The sequence below is a fragment of the Ailuropoda melanoleuca genome, chromosome 8, assembly GCF_002007445.2.
Source record: "Ailuropoda melanoleuca isolate Jingjing chromosome 8, ASM200744v2, whole genome shotgun sequence".
Lineage (NCBI taxonomy): Eukaryota > Metazoa > Chordata > Mammalia > Carnivora > Ursidae > Ailuropoda > Ailuropoda melanoleuca.
The window spans coordinates 36,447,003-36,468,924 of record NC_048225.1 but is presented as its reverse complement, the minus strand read 5'-3'; the positions used below and the strand labels follow the sequence as shown (position 1 = coordinate 36,468,924).

The window sequence follows — 21,922 nt, the reverse complement described above, 5'->3', positions numbered from 1 at the left end:
GTAAAGGTCACTGTTATTGTAGCATTCACCCTGTTGGGACTCCAACAAATGACTTAAGCCCGGATTCCTTCTGAGACTTCCACTTGGCCCAGAGGAAAGCCTGCTCCTTTGTCCCACGGGAACCCTGGAGAATGGGCCCCTCGCCCCAAAGTCTTCTTTTCTCACGAGGTCATGAAGAGAGGCCCCAGCCACCTCTCACTTTGGAACTTTTCCGGGAAAGTTAGATGTCAGCTTCTGTACCCTCGTCAAGCTTCAGGGATGCAGTTCAAGCTCACCTACTAATAAGCAGCTAGGAAATGGTTTAAGTGTCATAATAAAATACAGGTGCACTTATCCAGGTGGGAGGGAGTTTGGAAAGTCTTCCCAGAAAAGTGATACTTTGGCTCAATTCTAAGGGACCAGCAAGAGACAGGTCACAGAGGAGGAGGCAGAGGGAAGAAGATGGAGTATTCCGTGAGGAAGGAACCATGGTACACACAAAGACATGGAGGTGAGTATGCTTGTGGCACATTCAGAACTGCAGGAGTGATTTGAACGCTTTCCCGAGGGCATTGGAAATTCACAGAAAGGCTGTAAGTACAAAACTTGACAAGATCAGGTCTGCATTTTAGAAAGAACACTCTAGTGATTCATGGGAAATAGAGGGGCTGTAGCCAGAGACAGGAGGTTTGGAGGCTGTTCAAACGATGCAGGAGCAGAGGTGAGACCTGAATCAAGGTGCTGGCAAGGGGAGGAGCAAGGGTGACAGAGATAGGAGGGACAAAGCATAGCTGATTGCCAAGTTTTCAGTTTGAAGTCAAACACAAAAAACACAAAAGATCCTCCTGTGACCTCACCCTCTCCTGGAGTTTGAGCCTAGCTTTCTCCATTATTTTATCAGCAAGTTCAAAGGAGTCCACTCCTGTCTCCAGTTTTCATTTCCCATTCGCTCTTTAGGCTACTATGTGTAGGGGAGAGGATGGCAAGCAGATATCCTTCAATTCTGCTGATGGACCTGGTGGGTCCTGCAGGATTACGTGGTCAGAGGGATTAGGTGACTGGTCCTAGGAGAAGGGACAGGAGTGCCAAGCAGATGAAGTAATGGGTATTTAGCTCTAGAAAAGAAACCAAGAAACTGCCTGTAGCATGTAATTCAAGAGCTTGGGTAGACTTGATATTCTACTAAGGTGACCTGGCACCAAGTCAGGGAGGCAAGGCTGGACTGTGCTGGTAATTTAGAGAACAGAATCCTACTTAATCACATCGTGCGCACTGTTGAGAAAGAATGAATGCGCAGACTAAAGCTAGTCAGCATCGAGCACAGAGAAAGGAATCAAAGGTAGGCAGTGCCCTTCCAAACACTGTCTTGCAAGTACCCTGCTCGGTGGTCTGTGACGGGCACATTAAGCTGGAGCAGCTCACTAACGCCTTCGCTTTGATTCCTTGCTCCCCATGCCTATCTCGTAGATGTGAGGGCATTTATGCCAGGTGCCTGAAACCTTGTCCCCAAAAGACCAGGTGCCATGTTTTAGCTCTTAGCTTTCCACAGAAGCAAACCCTGAGACAAAGATTCTAGAGCAAGGGTTTATTTGGGAAGTGAAGGCAAACACCAGTAGGGAAGTGGAAAAGCAAGACAAGGGTGGGAAGGTGGCCAAGAAAGAGTATATTGTCAGGCCAGCTACTACTGTGAGTGACTGGAGCTTCATCCTGTTGGGAAATCCATTGTAAAGCATACAGGTCAGCTCGCCAAACCAGTGGACAAGAGCTGGTTATCTACCCACCAACTCCTGTCAATCAGTGGTTAAGGCTGCTCCCAGGGCTGTGATAATTCTCTTGTACTCCTGGCCGTCAAGTAGGCAAGTAAACACCGGCGCTGGTAGTTGGAAGTTGGACTGATGTGCTCTGAAGGGGTGGAGGCTACTCACAATATCCAAGGTTAAGCACAAACTCTAGAATCACTTCCTCTTCCTCTTCTCTGGGCATTTGGCCCTCCGCTCAGCCTCCCAAGTTCCCAGCGCCCAGCTCTCCTGGCCCCAATTTACCCTCAACTGTAGCAATAGCCCAGTGCTTAATGAAAGAAGAGCATCCCCCCACCTACCCCACATCAAGACTGTTTTAAAAAGAAGTTCCTTCCTCAGGGACTTTAATGGTTCTGTAACATTATCATTTGCTATTATGAAGAAGATCTGGGAAGACACAAAGCTGCTCTTACAGAATGAGACAGCTCCTTCCTTTGTGCATTCTGAATAAAACTGAGGACACCGTGTGTAGTCAGGATGTGCCAAATAGTAATTATATTTGTCTCTAATAATAGTCACACGTATTAAATACTGAAAAGCAGAGAGTTTAACTCTTTCAAAAGGACTTGAAACAAGAAAAATAGTAAATCAGCTCCCCAGCATTCACAAGACAAAGAATTATAGAATAATAATACTGCACAGAGGCCTCAGAAGGAAGCGTTTGTGCGCCTCACTACGTCAACAGTGCCAGCATTGCAAGCAATTGCTCCTTTAACCCGTGTCACTTCCTAGAAAGGTCCTACTTGAGTTAAAAACTCACCACACCCACAATTCTTTTCTGGTGCCAATCATAGTGGCAGAGGGGAAGAAAGAACAATTAGCATCATGTCAGGCACATGACAGTCACTCGAAGTTGATCTGTTTTAATGGCAAAGGTGGGATGTCACCATAGTGTAGTTACAAATGAATCAAGTAGACCTGAAATATGAAGTATGGCTTAAGAAATTCCCAACACAATAAAAACACGGTGTGTGGGCATGTTACCCTTGGAATCGGTTTCCAAGTACACTGGAAATATTCCAGTACACTGGAGCCATAGGCTAAAATGACATATTTCAGTGACGCCTGGGTGGCTCAGTCGGTTAAACGTCTGCCTTCGGTTCTGGTCATGATCCCAGGGTCCTGGGATGGAGCTTCCACATGGGGCTCTCTGCTCAGCAGGGAGTCTGCTTCTTCTTCTCCCTCTGCCTGCCGCTCCCCATGCTTTGTGCTCTCTGATAAATAAAATATTTTTAAAAATGATATATTTGGGATAAGTAAAAGGAAGTACACCCAAATTCCACAGTTTGTGGCTCCAAATACTTCTGTAAGTTGTTTGAACTTACTCTGCACTTTTACATAGGAAATTTTATAAATGATGGAGTGGGTACTGGGCCAACTCACAACAGCCCATTTAATCCATACAGTAGACAAATGGTAGCATTAGTTGTACCACCACATAACTCCTACTACTGTTGGTGCTCCAGAGTGCCATTCTCCATTGTCTGGTCCTCTTGAATTAAATGTGCTCCTGGGTGACCTCAACCATCTCCATTGGTTGAACCATCACTCACAAGTGACTGCAAGATCTGTATCTCTACTTACCAATCCTCTTGAAAGTTCCAGGTTAATATTATACATTCAACTGTTGCCTGGACATTCCCACTTGGAATACCCCCACACACTTAAAATTCAACATGCTCCAAACTAAACTCATTATGTCCTCTTCTTCCCTCACTTTCTTACACTTGCTCCTTTTCTTGTTCCCTTCTTCACCGTGGTTAGAATCTTGAGGTCATCTCACAGCCTGCCCCCCGTTCATGATGCTATTGCATTCGAAGATGCTATTTCTGTCTAGAATCATCCTGATTCCAGGGCCAGAAAGACTCCTCTTCATTGAAGACCTAGCTGAAATGTTCTCTCTCCTTGATTTCCACAACCTGAGAACAGGCAGTGTTGCTCTATCTATTCAGTTAAAAGTGCTCTTGTAAGACATCCATTCTCTGCTGTGCACTTCCCTTGTGGTACTCTGTGACTTACCTGTCAGCTCTTCCAGGCCAGGATGGTGTTATTCCCAATGTCACATCTTAGAGCCTTGCACAGTGCCCAGACAGGGAAAATGGTAGTATATTTTGTGGTAGACACTGGGCCTGGAGTCAGACAACCCAGGAAGCAAGCCTTAGTTTTTCTGGGTATGCCTTTTGCTATCTAGTAGGATCCTGGGGCATTTCTAAGTTTTCATCATAGAAAATTATATAAACCTTCATCTTCTAAACTCAATATAAAACCTAACTTCTGTGAAAATATCTCCTGATTCTGTTGCTAGTTAACGACTTAAAATGAGGATTCCTTCATTAGATCTCTGAGAAGGCAAAGGGAAGATAAGATTCCTCTAACAGGTGGAGCCATGGAGTTCATGTTTCAAAGAGATTTTCTGTAATCCTACAGGCTGAGTCATATTTCCTAGCACAAGCTCTAAGTCTATGCTCTTAATTGCTATTGAGCTATTTTTTCTACTTCTCTTTTATTTCTGCTGTGTGCTTTGTTTCAAATCAGATCCTTAGAAAATGAAAGAAAATTAAGCATGGTATCTAAACTATTTGGTTAACACTGCATCTTATGGAGGGAGGATGTTTCCTGTTTTTTGTTTTTTTTAAATAATGCCAAGTAAAAATATTTCTAGAAGGCATCACTGGATCTGTAACTCATTTTCATAGGATGTAAGTAACAACTATCGTTGATCTTACACTCTTGAAAAGTGCTTAATTTTTTTTTTAAATTGTCACTTGAGGTCATTAGCTTTGAGGGCCAGAAAAAAAGTTGTCTTTTCTCATATTAATTTTGTGATTTCTATTTTAGAAAGTTAGTACAACAATAAAGACAAATTCTAGCAATTAACGGTTGAAAATTCAGCTTGCAGGCAGTGGAATCAAGGAAGTCTGTGGTGTTTGAAATATGACGATCACAGAGGAAGTGTTATACACAGTGAAGCAAACAAGTCGGATCTAAATGTAAAAGTCAGATCTCGACCAGCCTGAAATTAAGGGCTTACCAGTAAAAAATCTACTTTAAATTGTGTGGGGAAGATGACCACACTACTTATACTACACCTAGAAAGTTAATTGCTAAATAAAGGATCTTAGTAGCAAGTGACTTGAAACTATAAGCATACAAAAAGAGTATGAGCAAATTCCTCTGTAACTTGGGTATAAAGACAGACTTTCTAAGTCCAGATGACTGAAAAAAAAAAAAGAAGAAAGAAAGAAAAAGAAAATAAAAAATAGGACTACATTAAAAATAAACTAGTGCATTACAAAAAATACTATAAGAAAAATCAAAATACAAATAACAAATTGGAAAAAATTGGCATTATTAGACAAAGGGCTAATATCCTTAATATAAATTTTTTTTCATCAAAAAAGAAAAGGGAACTAAAAACCTTAGAAAAATGGACAAAACACATGAACAGGCAATTCACCAAAAATGGATACAAAAATGGCCCTTAAACATGCTTTTGCAAGTTCTTCATTCATAATAACAAAACTGCAAACTAAAAGTCCAGTGAGATACTCATCCATTAGATTGGCAAAAAATCAAAAGCTTGACAATAAATTCTGATGGCAAGGCTGTGGAGAAACAGGCAGTCTCACACATTGCTGGCAGAAATACAAAATGGTGCAATCTCTATAATAGAGAATTTGGCAATGTTTAATAGAACTACATATACATTTACTCTTTGACCTAGTTACTCCAACTTCTAGGAATTTACTCTTGAAGATATACTTCCAAAAACATCAAAATACGAACACGAGATGAGTATTAGTGCATTATTTGTGTAATTGTAAACGTTGGAACTACTTAAATGCCCAAAGATGAGAGAATGATAGTGTAAACTATGGTATTTAAACGCATTTGAATACTGTGTAGCTATGAAAAAGAGGATCTTTGTAAAATGACATTATTTTCCAGCACAGATTATTCAGGGAGGAAAAAAAGAGTGCATGTGCGCAGACACACACACACACACACACACACACACACACACACACACATTTTTGTGTAAGAAAGAAGGGAAAATTTAAAAATACACAAAACTGCTTATTTTAGCAAAAAGAAATGCAGAAAGGGTAAACAGAATGGAATTGCTTACCTACAGTTGGTAGAGCAGAAAGGAGTGAAAGGGTTAGGGAAGGGAGATTCTGAGTACACATTTTGAATGGTTGGACTTCTGGAAGCATGTAAAAGTTCTAGATATGAAAAAATAAAATTAAATCCTGGACTAAAGGGAAAAAACATACTATGTAAGGAAATTATTGGGACAACTGACAAAATTGGAATATGGACTATAAAGTATTAAAAAATAAATAAAATTTTGGGGCGCCTGGGTGGCTGTTAAGCATCTGCTTTCAGCTCGGGTCATGATCCCAGGGTCCTGAGATCAAGCCCCAAGTCGGGCTCCCTGCTCAGCAGGAAGCCTGCTTCTCCCTCTCCCATTCTCCCTGCTGGTGTTCCCTCTCTTGCTGTGTCTCTCTCTGTCCAATAAATAAATAAAATCTTTAAAAAATAAAATAAAATAAATAAAAATTCAGTGTTAAATCAATGTTAAATTTTCTGAAAGTCTAACTGTATTGATGTCATGTAAGACAATATCCTTACTCCTAGGGAATATACATTAAGTATGAGGGGTAAAAAAAGGAGCATTACTCCTTGAAACCTACTCTCAAAAGACTGAAAAAAAAATTGTATTTATGTGTGTGTATATTCACATATGCATATGAATATGTATGTATGTAATATACACACATATATGAATAATTTTTTAAATGACAAAATGTTAAAAATTAGTAAATCTGAGTAAAAGGTAAAAAAGTTCTCTATTATTCTTGCAAATCTTCCACAAAATTCAGTATTATTTTAAAATAAAAATTAAAAAAACATGATCTAGGGGTGCCTGGGTGGCTTAGCTGGTTAAGTGTCTGTCTTCAGCTCAGGTCCTGGGACTGAGCCCTAAATGGGCTCCCTGCTCAGCAGGGAGTCTGCTTCTCCTTCTCCCTCTGCTCTTCCCCCACCCCGCTTGTGCTCTCTCTCTCTCAAATACATATAAAATGTTTTTTAAAATTAAAAAAAAAAAACCATGATATAGCTTTAAACCATTACTAAAAAACTCTGTATCGAGAATGGGATGCTAAACCATTGGGGGCTTTTGTCTATGATGGATGGATAGATGGACTGACTGATTTCAGTATATATAGTAAGGCATTTTAATAAATGTAAAATGAATACCTTCATTTCAGGCATCCCATTTCCAGACTGTCATAGGACCAACAGAAATGCAGTTGTGTCTCTCACCCTATTAAGCAATGGCTTTTTGCCTTTGGCAATTTGCTCCATGTCCAGATACACCCTGTAATCAATTCAAATGCACTAATAGGTAGACTGGAGTTATATTTATAAGCTTACAGTTGAGCAAATACTGATTTTTAAATACAATAAACATGAAACCTTTGAAACTAAACAGGAGATGTGATCAAGGGTACTTAATGCAGTAACGCTGGTACATCCACGTGAATCATCGGGACTGCAGAGTGGCTCTAAGGAGCAGAAGAGTGTGGCGCAGGTCAACCTGCCTAATACCCACTTCTTCAGTTAATCAACTATCACGTGCCAAGAGCCCTTTGAAAATCACTTTACCACTTCTGATGGCAAGGCACACAGATTAAACATTCTTGCATTTGACCCAAATGGAGTGCTAACATTTCAGTCCTGCGTTGAAAAGCAGTAGTTAGTCCTCAAAACAGACAATGGTGGTTTAACTAAAAGAGGTTGACAAAGCAGATGTGGAAACATCAGCATGTCAAGCACCAAGCTGAAAATACACCTTGATACAGAGACTAAAATATTTGAATACATAATCGGGGGTTCTAATTCAACAATTTTTGTCAGTAATCATGCTAAAGTAATTGGAGAAATATGTACCTAATTGTTGGGAGTTAAGTCTGGGGAGAGGATTACAGGGAAATATACAATTTTTAATACATATTCCGATTTTTGAATTTTAAAGAATATACACTGCCTTTATAATTTAAGAACAGCTAAAACTGGATCTAGTGAACGAATAGTCATGTTCAAGATTCAACTGGCTTTACAGAGATCAAACTAAAATTCTAATGTCTTCAGACCCAACTAATAAACATTGAGTTAAAAAGGATTAAAAGGGATAAGCAAATGACAAAATGCAGACATTTTTCATTCAAGAATATGGAAGCTCGTTGGACTTAGAACACAAATCTTTATTCTATAAAACTTTTACAATAATCTTAACGGTAATTAGCTTTAAAAACTACAGAACACCATGGTTAAATGCATGATAGATTAAAAAATCAGAGCACATTGGGGAAAAGTTATTTTTAAATATAGCACATTTCAGAAGACAAATTTTACAATGGGAGACTTTTTAATTTAATTTTCTAATACAGGGGTTTTCTCTTTGTTTATTAAAACATAAAACAGTTTCTTCTTGAACTGGTACTTGTAAAATTTATCAAACTGGCAATTTACATTTAAGATTAGAGGGCTAATTTGGTATCACTGCATAGGCTTAGTATTAGTGCATAGGTTCCAAATGTACTGCAAAACTATACCAACTTCTTCCTTTCAGGTTTGCTGTTGCATCATCCCATTTGCCATCTAATGGGGGAAGCACCACCTTGTGGCAAAAATAAGAGCTTCTCAATGACAGAAGTCAAGACTGGTTAGCTGGAGAGAACACTCAGTGGGCTTCCGGGGCACTAGTGAGTCTATTTCTTGACCTGCATAGAGATGCCATGAGTGCTCACTCTGTAATTCTTTATTAAACCACATGACTTGTCTGTTTTTGTACTCTGTAATTTTAAAAATTTAGGGAGAAAAAAAACGGTTTCTATGTACCTGAATTAAGTCATATGCCTAACTGCTTGAACTTTCTAAGCACCAGTCCTATTTCCTAACATTTCCTAGAACTACAATGCAATTCTTAACCTTGTAAATGCACTGCTATATTTTTATGATAGGAACAAAACACCAGAAAGAGGTATATTCTTTGGTAAATGAAGGAAGGATTTTTCCCTCAGAATGTTTTCATCGCTGCTCTCTCAGCTCCCAGAGCAACTGCACGTGCTCTGCGATCGTCTGGAATCACCTACACTGTACACCTGTACTAACGTGTCTGAAAACCCAGAAAACCCTAGATTTTATGGCATAGATACAGAACAGCAAAGCTATATGGCATATTTATGTTAACAATATTCAACAGGAAAGGATTTTCTTTCATGTTTTATTTACCATATTGAAGCGGCACAAACTGTTAACAAAATGACTTGTATTTGCTGAGATTTTCACTTCTCTAACTGCCATGGAATCACCTTTCTTAGGAGCTATCAACACGACATTTAGTACCTTTGTCATACCATGGAGCAATTTTTCGAGAAAAAGTTGTCTTTCTTCACAAGAACCTGTCAGCATGCTTTCGTGACTGCTCTACGATGACCCTCACGCAAGCACATCTCGGTGGCAGGAGAGAAGAGCCATGAGCTGGCACTGTCCTGCATGGGGGCAGCACTACATTGCCCAGATGCCACCACCCAGACCGTCTTCCACTCCACATGGAAAACAACTCTCATTCCTGGCTTCACTTCTGTGGGGAATAGTAAAGATGTCGGGACATGTACCTGAGAATATTTCACAGGACAATGCTTTCACTTAGTTAATGCTGTCTGCTCACCTAATCTTTATGATCAAGTTGGGTACAGAAAATATTTTTTAAAAAATATTTAAAACAGATGTTTTATCCCAATATCCCACAGAATGTTATACCCCAGTTCTTGACCAAGGCCATTTCAAAGGGCTATAATATGGAGAAAGCCACATGCAAATGTTCTTTCATAATCTGACATAGTCCAGGTGTGACCATGCCAGTAATCATAAATATTGCTCAGTCAAGTATTTAATTCTATAAGTGAAGAAATGTCAGGCTGTTGGACTACCACGATCTGTGACTTCCCTAAGGAATCTTCAAATACAGCTATCTCAGAGATGAAAAGAAAACTTAAACCTGAAGAGGTCAAATTGTTATGTCCTCCCCGGAACATCAGTGAAGAAACACAAGCTTGCCGACGGCTATACCCCCTCAATGTGCTTCATCTTGGAAGCTAAGCAGGATTGGGCTTGGTCAGTACTTGGATGGGAGAAAAAAATGGACTTAACAAGGCTGCTTCATTAAGATTCCTGGAACTGGCCATGCCTGATATTAAGATAAAATATTATTAATACGAAATTCTGGCACAGATAGTCCACAGAAGTTATATTTCAATATTTTAATCTAATCCAATGCTCAACTAATTACTCTATCTAAAAAAGTTCTACAATATTTTCTAAGAAAACTAAAGTTAAGAACTGGATTTTTTTTTTTTAACACTTTTCCTTGTAGAAATAGATGAGAGAGCGCTAGAATAAGAGAGAACCATGAAGAATAAAGAAAATGACTAATGGGAACCCAATGGGAACACAATCTTTTAAAAACCTTTAAAACAACTAAAACACAATCTTTTAAAACAAAATCTTTAAAAACAACTAAAATCAAAAACAATAATTCTGAGATTTTTCTCTTTTTTAATACAAATGTATCTAATTCTTCAAAGCATAAGGTGCCTCTAACATTCTAAAGTCTCAGTGGTGGACACTATCACAAGCTTTAGAAAAAAAAACAATACATAGTAATGAACAGCAAGCTTAGGCACAGTTTCACAAAGATTGTTTTACCTTCAGGAAATCCAGAATCTCTAGAAATTATTAAAATTATAAAGGGGTCAAATTTTATAAGGTGTTTTCCTCAACTGTGGCTAAATGTAACTATATTAAAATACTCATAGTCTTTGATCATGAAGCAGAAACATATAGTGATAGGTTTCTTTTAATCCTTAATCTCAAGAATGGTATTTAAGCAAAGCCCTCATTCCATAAGACGTTCACTAATATATGTGAAGAAAATAACATTCTGATTTTATACAGCAGCCCCAGGTAATGTTAACTAGATTAAGAAATAAGGAGAACCAGTATTATCCTGTATGTCCTTGAGCTGGGAAGCTTCTCAATTAAAGGAGTCATGTTCAGGAAATGATACTCAAAAACACAAATTCTTTACATTAAATTTCCCTGTTAAGTAAGTCTCTTTCAAATTCTTTAGTTAACAGCAATACTTTAAAAATCGTCAACTGTAAACTCTTAGCTTGCAATGTTTTGATTCTTCCTGAATCTTGAAAACTTCCAAGTTATATTAAATATATTATCTTCTGCTTCTTCTTAAAGAACTCATGTTCATAAAAGGATCATCATCGTCATCCTGAAATGACATAGAAATGTTATGTCAGTGACTGCTCCATGCTTCACTCAGACAAGACACATATGCTCATGGGTAAACAACAATACCCGTAAAAGCCATTTCCTCCTTTCACAAGAAGACTTTCATTATTCTATTTCCTTTATAAATATGAATAGTCTGTTCATTTACCTTTTCCTCCCTTCCCTAGTAGCTATTTCACCATGGAAATAAGTCAATTAAATTCTTAGCAAGCACTGAAAATAATTCATCCTGATATGTGCATGTGTGTGTATCCCTACAATATATACCATATGTATTTCTCTCAATTATTAACCTTAATAAAGGCAAATAAGGTATGGGTAAGCCAGGAAAATTAATACTCTTCAAGTCATTTCTGTTTGCTTTTTGAACAGGTTTTTTTCCAACTACATTTTATAACTGGTGTTACCTAATGTTCTGGAAACTCACCCCCCAAAATAATGAAGGCACATGACCTAACTCAGAAATAGCTATAATTCTTATTCCCTGTTACCCATTTCATGCCAGCAGTAAACAGCTACTCTCAGGCTGCTGCAAAAAACCACCCAGCAAATCAATCTTGTAAGTATCTTTCTGGAAAAAGATGCAGTATGAAGAGTTCTCATGCTGGAACGAGGCTGAAGATTATATGCATATTAAGAGCAGGCAGGAATATCAGATGTTAGAATTAGTAATTTGCTTAAAGAGTAGGAAAACTAACAAACCTCAGGTAAGCCCAAATTATAACATTTGATGAGGACAACTTAGAATTGATTCTTACGTATTCTCTAGCTAAATATTCAGAAGAAAGCAAATCTGCCTGTAAATTTTTTTTTCTTTTTTAATTAATTAGTTAATTAATTTGAGAGGGAGAGTGAGCGAAGAGCGTATAAGCAGGGGGAGTGGCAGAGGGAGAGGGAGAAGCAGGCTCCCCACTGAGCAGGGAGACCGATGTGGAACCCTGAGATTATGACCTGAGCCGAAGGCAGATGCTTAATCGACTGAGGCACTCAGGCACCCGATTTATGATTCTTTTAAGACATTAATAAAAAGGGATAATTATTTGGTATTAGGCTTTGTTGGTGATACCACCATTAACAAATTCAAATGTTAGCTAAGTTAGCTATCTCTAGTGAGAAATGAATGCCTTGAAAAATACAAACTTGCTCACATTTATTGATTCATTTTCTGCTATTAACAAAGGCAGAACTTATTAAAAACCAGAGATAAATCCAACTTAAGGCATAATAATTTGCTAATTGTTCTTTTTTGCAGTTAACATGAACTATATACAAATCTTTAACTGTAACATTTTGTCTATCTAGATGCTTGGAATGAACAAATGGGTCCACAGCTGCTTGCTTCCCTCCTGGAGGCAACACGGTAGGTATTTCACAGGGAGCCTGAGTTCATGCTGCCATTTGCCTATTGCTGGTGAGTCCTCTCCTCAAGCTGGCTCAAAACCACAGCTGGGATACAGGAACATGACAGCAACAGTTGAAGTTCAAAATGAAAGGTGTGAGTCACATGCTACAGCAGGGATAAACCTGCAGGACATTATGCTAAGTGACATAAGCCAGTCATTAAAAACATAAATACTGTGACTCCACTGACAGCATGTATCTAAGGCAGTCTAATTCACAGAAACAAAAATTAGAATGGTGGTTACCAGGGGCTGGGAGGAAAGGGAAATGAGGAGTTGTTCAATGGGTGGAGATTTTTAATTCTGCAAGATGAAAAAATTCTGGAGATCTATTTGCACAACAAAGTGAATATACTTCACACTAGTGCACTGCACACTGAAAAATGTTTAAGATGGCAATTCCTTTTAATAAAGATTTTATTTATTTATTTGAGAAAAGTACAAGAGTGAGAGAGAGAGCACGAGCAGGGACAGAGGGAGAGGAAGAAGGGAGAAGCACACCCCCGTTGAGCAGGGAGCCCAACGTGGGGCTTGATCTCAAGACCCTGGGATCATGACCTGAGCCAAAGGCAGATGCTTGAGGGACTGAGCCACCCAGGCACCCCTAAGATGGCAAGTTTTACACCGTATGTTGTACCACAATTAAAAAACTTTTAAAATAAAAATAAAGAAATGGGGTGCCTTGGTGGCTCAAGTCAATTAGGCGTCTGCCTTTGGCTCAGGTCATGATCCCAGGGTCCTGGGATCAAGCTCCTGCTCAGTGGGGAGTCTGCTTCTCCCTCTCCCTGCTTGTGCACTCTCCCTCTCTCTCTCTCTAATAAATAAAATCTTAAAAAAATTTTTTTAAATCCCCAAAATAAATAAAAATAAAGAAATGAAAGGGGTTATAGAGCTAAGAAAAACATGTGAAAGCAATTCAACAAAAACTAGCCAAGGCCCCTCAGCTGGCTGCCGTGGCGGAACGGGAAAGGCCAGGCTTTAACGCCGCTGAACCAACGGATGAATAAAGCCAAGAGGCGAGTCTTGAGTCTGCCTCTTCCCATTCCTTCTCATTCAGGTTAGGAGAGATTTGATCATTTTCTGGCCCAGACAGAAATCAGAGTTTCTTTCACACGTCCTGATGTGGCACTTCAGGCAATATCTGAACACCTCTGTAAATGAAAATCACCACCACGTACATTTTATATATGAAATGTGTAAAGCATATAGTGAGTACTTAATATTTTATTAATGTAACATTGAAAACTTCTAGAATATCACTTCTCCAAATATAAATGACAGAAGCTGAGAAAAACCATTCTGATCCACAATTAATAGGGCAAATTAAGTAGGAATTCAGTGAATATCGTATTTTAAAAATTGGCGGGCCTTTTATATCTGAGTATTTACATTTACAGGTACTCAACAAATGCTACTTGTCGACTCTGAACATTAAGTACAGTTCAAAGGAAGGTTATCAATGCAAGTATTTTAAAAAATAACTTCTAGCAACTAGCTTAGCAGTCCTTATTTAAATTTTATAAACAGCTAAAAATAGATGAGATTTAACAATATTACTTTATTACCTCATCAGATTCAAAATCAACCCCTTTAGCTATCTGGCTCTGGGACATGCGCTTGCTTGATGATGATGTGCTCGACCACCTGAAGCAGAAACATGGAAAACACAAAGAAAATGAACCAGAGAATTCATAAGCCCTTTTAAGATAAATTTTTCATTCTAGTAGCAGCCATGAATAAAAAAAGCTGATACCTTCCCTTCAATCTACATTAGAGACAGTAAAAACTTAATGGTGAGGAAAAGGACTCTGGGGCCAGGGTCTGAACTCCAGTTTTGTCATTTATTAGTATGTGGCTTCAGACAAGTTACTTAGCCTCGCTGCCTCAATTTCCTCATCCATAAAACGAGGATAATAATTTTTCAGAGATTTACTGTGTTAATATACTAAAAGACTTAGCTCAGTGCCTGACATATATTAAACGCCACACCGACCCTTGCTTATTATAGTGCTTAGCATACATTACCACGCCTCTACCACCTTCCCCCACTCCGCAATACTGTACACTGAAATATTTGTGTTCAAATACCAGTATACGCTTCTGTAACAAGATAAAGGGATTTCAGGAGAGGCTCACGACTTTCTAGGACTGCCTCACTGCTCATATTATTCATGTTCAATCCAAATCAAATAGCAAATATATACTGAGTGCTTGCTCTTTTCCAGGTACTCTGATAGGTCCTGGGAAATATCAGCAAACAAGATCGTGATTCCCATCCTTATGAAGCCTAACTTGTGGTAATGAACTCATATTCATATGTCTTTTTATCAGTAAGAATTCTAAATTCTCTTTGATCAGGCCACTGCGGCCTATCCAACCTGCCTGGTTTTTTACTGCTTATTAATTAAGAATGCTTTCCCCATTTTGAAATGCGGTACATTTAAATGGTTATACAAATACCTATAATAATATCCTCAATTTTGCCTCTTGGTCTGCAAAGTCTAAAATATTTACTATCTGGCACTTTGAGAAAGTTTGCTGACTCCCATCTTAAAGCAGCATTAGCTAATAATTTATTACCATGCTTTGGAATGTTATAGCAACAGAAGTACGTCTGAAGGTCTTGTCTGGACAAGGAGGTTGAGAATCAAGAGGTCACGTGTCAGAAGGAAAGAAAAAAAATCACAGGTTCTTCTGCATTAAAGTAAAGGACAGGAGGATCTGTCATGCAAACTTGAAGGGCAACATGGCTCTGAGAGTAGAGACCAAGGATATTTTATCAAGTGACCCATCTGGGACGTGCCGTGTGCCCATCTCTCTATACTTGACCTAAGCAGGAACTGGTAGTTGCTGACTTGTTTCTATCTGTGACAGGAAGAAGCAGATCATCAAAAGCATAAAGCCACAGTGGCAAGGTGGCAAAGTTAGGTGAATGCATTCTTTTTGGGGGTTGGGCAAAGGGGGGGCTTATGGAAGGAAACACCCACTGAAACCCGACTCTGCTTCTGATGTCTCCCCAAATAACCAATAGGGCCCAGAAACAAGCCAGTCATCTATGATGGATAGTAGCTTATCTGATCATAGCAAGAGTCCTGAGTTCTGCATCAGGGAACCCCACAGACCTACAGATCTCACCTATAAAGGATCCCCTATCCTTAGAAGTCAACAGTGGGGAGGGAAAGAAATGGTTATACTGTTTTGATTGCTGGGTCGAATAAATGGGCCTTGTCCTGGATATGAGAAAAGGTTTAATTTGATTTAGCTTCATGTGGAAGGCTAAAATAAATAGAGAGGGTGTGTCAAACTGAGTGCCAGGAGCTGTAAGTTTTTTCCCTTTTTGTTCAGATATCATTTGGGGCCATAAATTAGAGTTCCTGTCTAGAGATGTTCAGCCAAGAAGTCAGTTGTAGCAGCGTTATAAGCACAAGGTAACATGTTAAATTAGCCTTATGTTGTGCCTGGCACATAACAAGTGCTACAAAAACATGAGTTCTCCACCACTCCAAGGTTGAACAGAATCCTCTCAATCTCTGCTCCTCTCCCCTGGCCCCATGGGGCTGGGTCTTCTTTTATTTGCTGTTTTGAGGGAGGGTCCTCAGTTTATCTGCCACCTCTATCAAACCTGAAGGGTCCTCTTATTCCTAGTACAGGACAAAGTTTGCAACAACTTTTCTAGGGAAAAGTAGGCTTTCTGTTACCCATCTGGCAGAAGGGAGTTTTACAACTTGGAAGTTATTTCCTTTTTCAAGTTAATTGTCAGGCATATTAGTGCCTTTATTGCTTACCATTCCTCCTGTTACTCTTGTTCTATTTTCCCTAGCCTGTTATTTAATTTATTCAATAAACACTTACAGAGCTGTTACTATGTGTCAGGCACTGTACTGAGCACTTTATAAATATTAACCCACTTAAATCTCATAACCCTATGGGGTAAATATAATTATATTCATTTTATAAATGAGGATACTGAGGCACAGAGAGTGAAAAAAACCTGTACAAGGCCCATAGCTAGTAAGTCGTAGAGCTTAAGTACCATAAATAATCAAAATAACCATACAATCCACGCCATTAGTAAATAACGCTTCAAAACCCGCCTAAATTATGTCATTCAGTTGCTGTCACCAGAAACACAAATCTACTGTGGCTGATTTCAGATCTGCTGCCAAAATGTTAATTTCTAAATTGCCTCTCATCATTTAAATGGTTCTTACTGCCTGCACAATGGTTTGAGAGGTGAATCTATTATGCTACGAAGTGATAGCAGAGACAGGTCCAGAGCAGAATGCCTGGCTGTGTGACTGGCTGGGCCACTGTAGGTAAGTCACTTAACCTCCTGTGCCTCACTTTCTTCCAAGGGACAACGGGGATAATGTAGTTGTAGCTTCATCCCCCTCCTGGGGTGCATGTGAGCACCACACAAGCTAATTCACATGTAAAGGCTCAGAAGAATACACAATTCAGTTATTCGTATTACCTTGCGAGTGAATAGGAAAGCAACAGACATTTATTCTACTGAAAAGCAGACAACCCAAAATTGTAACAAAATCAAGATACTTTTCTTTAATACCCTTAAAATATACGTCAAACATACTAAGATAGTATTTTCATTAGTCCCAATAATGAAAAATAAGGACCTCATGCAAGGTAACTTCTACATTCCTCTCAACTACTAACGCACTACAGGAAAAAAAAAAAAACCGGCTCAGAAACCTACACCTGTTTTTTTGTTCATGTGTGTGTTTTAAAGATTTTATTTATTTGATAGAGAGATAGAGCACAAGTAGGCAGAGTGGCAGGCAGTGGGAGAAGCAGGCTCTCTGCTGAGCAGAGCGCCTAAAGCTGGGCTTGATCCCAGGACTCTGGGATCATGACCTGAGCCGAAGACAGATGCTTAACTGTCTGAGCCACTCAGGTGCCCGTTTGTTTATGTTTTAATTCACAAAGATAAGAATGACCAAAGAGGTACTGAAAGGGACTCTCTCCCTTCAATGGACTGAATAAATCTCCTTTTCCCTAACCAAATTTATGTTAGGTTTCTATTGGACCAAAGAACCAAAGGAGTCTTTTTTTTTTTTTTTTTTAAGATTTTATTTATTTATTTGACAGAGATAGAGACAGCCAGCGAGAGAGGGAACACAAGCAGGGGGAGTGGGAGAGGAAGAAGCAGGCTCATGGCAGAAGAGCCTGATGTGGGGCTCGATCCCATAACGCCGGGATCACGCCCTGAGCCGAAGGCAGACGCTTAACCGCTGTGCCACCCAGGCGCCCCAAAGGAGTCTTGATTAATATAGGACTCAAATTTAAGACTGTAACTCAAGACTGAGAAATTCTACCCCAATTATCCTCAACTATGGACCACAAATACACAATCTAACCGGCACCTGAGCCCGTCTTGCTATTTTGCACGCCTACCGAGGCCGGCACTGGCTTTGGCAACCCTATACTCTTCCGCGTCTTTCTCACTGCTTCTACTTTTCCTAAATTCTCAAAGTTAAAACCCAGGTACTAGAACACAAGCCCTCTTTTCTAACTTCTCTTTTAGGGTGATAATCCATTCCAATGGCTTCAAGTTAAATAACTGTATATCAGTTATATGCTGTTGAGAAGTAAATTTAGGTATCATCAAACCTCTTATCTGAACTCTGGACTCATATATCCAATTGCCTACAACCAATTCCTTCATATAAATTACACAGGCATCTCGAACTTCCCAGGTCTAAAGCAGAACTTCTGATTATCTGCCTATCATCCCTTACAAAAATCTGTTTCTCTTCTTCTATGCCTTTCTCAGTGTATGGCACTAAGTATTCAAGTAGGAAACCTGGAAATCAACCATGATACCTCATTATCCCTCACTCCAAATATTCAATACACCCCTGACCTCTGTCGTGTCTACCTCCCAATATACCCTAAAACTGCCTACTCTCTTCCTTTCCCCTGCTACTGCTCAGTGCAAGCCTCCGTCATCTTCTGGGGACTATTCACAGCACGCTCATTTCAGGTCAGCCTGCTTGTACCCTGCCTCCTGTGCCACAGGGATCCTTTATAAACGTAAATCAGATGGTGCCACTACTCTCTCAAAATCCTTCCATGGATTCCCTGCATGTATAATAAAGTCCAAATACTTTACCCTGCTCAACTGTTCCTGCCTCATGATGTACTCCTATTCCTATCTCAAATCCCTTCTTTTCCATGGTTTAGTCACTGGCTCCTAAACTACAGCAAAGTTGTTTCTTTTTCAAGAGATGAAGGATCTATACTCCAAAAACTACAGAACACTCATGAAAGAAATTGAGGAAGACACAAAGAAATGAAAATGAAAAATTTTCCATACTCGTGGATTGGAAGAACAAATATTGTTAAAATGTCTACGCTACCCAGAGCAATCTACACATTTAATGCAATCCCTACCAAAATACCATCAACTTTTTTCACAGAGCTGGAACAAATAATGCTAAGATTTGTATGGAACCAGAAAAGACCCTGAGTAGCCAAAGGAATGTTGAAAAAGAAAACCAAAACTGGTGGCATCACAATTCCAGACTTCAAGTTCTATTACAAAGTTGTAATCATCAAGACAGTATGGTACTGGCACGAAAACAGACACATAGATTAATGAATAGAATAGAGACCTCAGAAATGGACACACAACTCTATGGTACTAATTTCTGATAAAGCAGAAAAGAATATCCAAAGGAAAAAAGACTGTCTCTTCAACAAATGGTGTTGGGAAAATTGGACAGGCACATGCAGAAGAATGAAACTGGACCACCTTCTTATACTAGAAACAAAAATAAACTCACAATGGATGCAAGACCTAAATGTGAGACAGGAATCCATCAAAATCCTAGAGAAGAACACAGGCAGTAACCTCTTTGATCTTGGCCACAGCAACTTCTTGCTAGACATGTGTCCAGAGGCAAGGGAAACCAAAGAAAAATGAACTACTGGGACTTCATCAGGATAAAAACTTCTGCACAGCAAAGGAAACAGTCAACAAACCTAAAAGGCAACCTACAGAATGGAAGAAGACACTTGTAAAAGGCTTATCAGATAAAGGGCCAGTATCCAAAACCTCTACAGAACTTATCACTCAACACCCAAAAAACAAAAAATCCAGTCAAGAAATGGGCAGAAGACGTGAACAGATATATCTCCAAAGAAGACATACAAATGGCCAACAGACACACAAAAAGACACTCAACATCACTCAGCATCAGGGAAATACAAATCAAAACCACAATGAGATACCACCTCACACTAGTCAGAATGGCTAAAATTAACAAGTCAGGAAAAGACAGATGTTGGTGAGCATGTGGAGAAAGGGGAAACCTCCTACACTGCTGGTGGGAATGCAAGCTGGTGGAGCCACTCTGGAAAACAATATGGAGGTTCCTCAAAAAGTTAAAAATAGAGCTACCCTATGACCCAGCAACTGCACTACTAGGTATTTACAAACATATACGTGTATGTATATGCATATGCATATACATATCTCGGGGGGATATATTTTTATAAAGATACAAATGTAGTGACATCAAGAGGCACCTGCACCCCAATGTAGCAGCAATGTTCACAATAGCTAAACTACAGAAAGAGCCCAGAGAGCCATCAATAGACGAATAGATAAAGAAGATGGGGTGTATATATACAATGGAATACTACTCAGCCATCAGAAAAAAAATGAAACCTTGGGTTTTATGCAGCAAAATAAGTCAATCAGAGAAAGACAATTATATGATCTCACTCATATGTGGAATTTAAGAAACAAAACAAGAGGATCATAGGGGAAGAGAGGGAAAAAAAAGGAACAAGAAGAACCCAGACAGGGAGACAAACCATAAGAGACACTTAATCACGGGAAATAAACTGAGGGTTGCTGGAGGGGAGGGAGGTGTGGGCATGGAGTAAACGGGTGATGGACATTAAGGAGGGCAGGTGATGTAATGAGCACTGGGTGTTAGGTAAGACTGATGAATCACAGACCTGTACCTCTGAAACCAATAACACATTATACGTTAATTAACTGAATTTAAATTAAAAAGAAAAAAAACTAATAAAAAAGAGAGAGAGAGAGAGAAAGAGACTCCAAATGTGCCTTTCCCTCTGCTTTTTGCAAGGCCAAGTCCCTCAGTAAGATTTCAGCTTAAACCTGACCTCAGAGACCTTCCCTGATCTCCCTTTCAAAGCAGATGTCTGTGGCCTGTGACATTACTCTTTATTGCTGCACCCTGATAATTCTGTAGGGGCCAATGGGCAGGCGACCCCAACATGGGTTACTTTGGCATGGCTATTATTTTGAGTTAAAAAGCAATAAAAACTCAGCAGATTCAGAAAAACCTCTTTACTTTCCCCTCCAATGCCTATATAAAGGATTTAAATATTGGGACCTGTTCCAGGAAGAGAGCGATCACCATAGTTAAGTAACTACATTATGAACTAGGTATGGTAGACAGGGAGGAACCTAGCAAGGCTGTTTGGTTTGATCAAAGTCCTCTCTGTCCTACTGATTCTGAATGGTAAACATTTGTTTACCAAGCATTTACTCTCTTTCATCTTCCTGTGAATTGCTTTCTTTCTTGTTAATGTCCAAGACCCCTACACCCCCTTCTCCTTAGTTCAGAATGACATACATACCTCATTTTGTCTGTCTTAGGAATTTCCATGTTTGTGTGAATTCCCTCTATGTACGAAATTAAATTTGATTTCCTCCTATTAATCTGTCTCATGTCAATTTGGTTCTTAGCGCAGCTAGAAAGACCTTGAAATGCAGAAGAAATTCTTCCTCCCGGACAATTTCTTTTAAACATTCTTACACACCTGTTGAATATCAGCCCAAATGTTACCTACCTTCTTTGTGAAGTCTTCAATGACCTATTCTAGAAGACAGTGTCACTTCCCTTTAGATTTCATTACACTTGAATAAAACATTTACCTTGTTGGATTATTAGTGCCTTGTAATTAGCATACTGCTAAAGTGGAAATTCCTTGAAGGAAGGAGACATTTCTTCCATATTTCTACCCCTAACTCCTAGCATAACATGTAACTGAATAAACATATGGATGTGGAACTACACATACCAATTTTCCCAACACAGACCCTTAATTCGCATAAAGCCTACATTCTCAGTGGGGTCAATATCACACCCAAGGAAGAAAACTGGTTCTAGGAGATGGGGTAGGTGAAAAATCTGAGATACTACAATGGTTTTGACCTTTCCCAAGCTCAATCCTACCCAGCAAAATTTCATTCTTTAGTATTTCTCTTATTTTAATTAATTTAAATCTAATTTAATTTTTAGCCTTAGGTAATGAAAACAAGGTTGAGATCATGAAAACAAGGGTGAGAAAAACTGAGGCAGAGTTTTT

At 39.2% G+C, this 21,922-nt stretch overlaps 1 protein-coding gene across 6 annotated transcripts in view; it reads right to left on the bottom strand.

Moving 5' to 3' along the window:
- Positions 1-8,026: 8,026 nt before the first annotated feature.
- The window catches only part of MRE11 (MRE11 homolog, double strand break repair nuclease), a 79,584-nt gene continuing 65,688 nt past the window's right edge, over positions 8,027-21,922 (bottom strand). For all 6 annotated transcript variants that reach the window (XM_011237896.3, XM_002929795.4, XM_034666150.1 and 3 more), the window contains 2 exons: positions 14,119-14,197; positions 8,027-11,133 (listed from right to left, as the gene is read on the bottom strand). In XM_011237896.3, the coding sequence (XP_011236198.1) occupies positions 11,077-11,133; positions 14,119-14,197 (136 nt within the window). In that variant the 3' untranslated portion in view covers positions 8,027-11,076. The remainder of the gene's footprint in view (positions 11,134-14,118; positions 14,198-21,922) is intronic.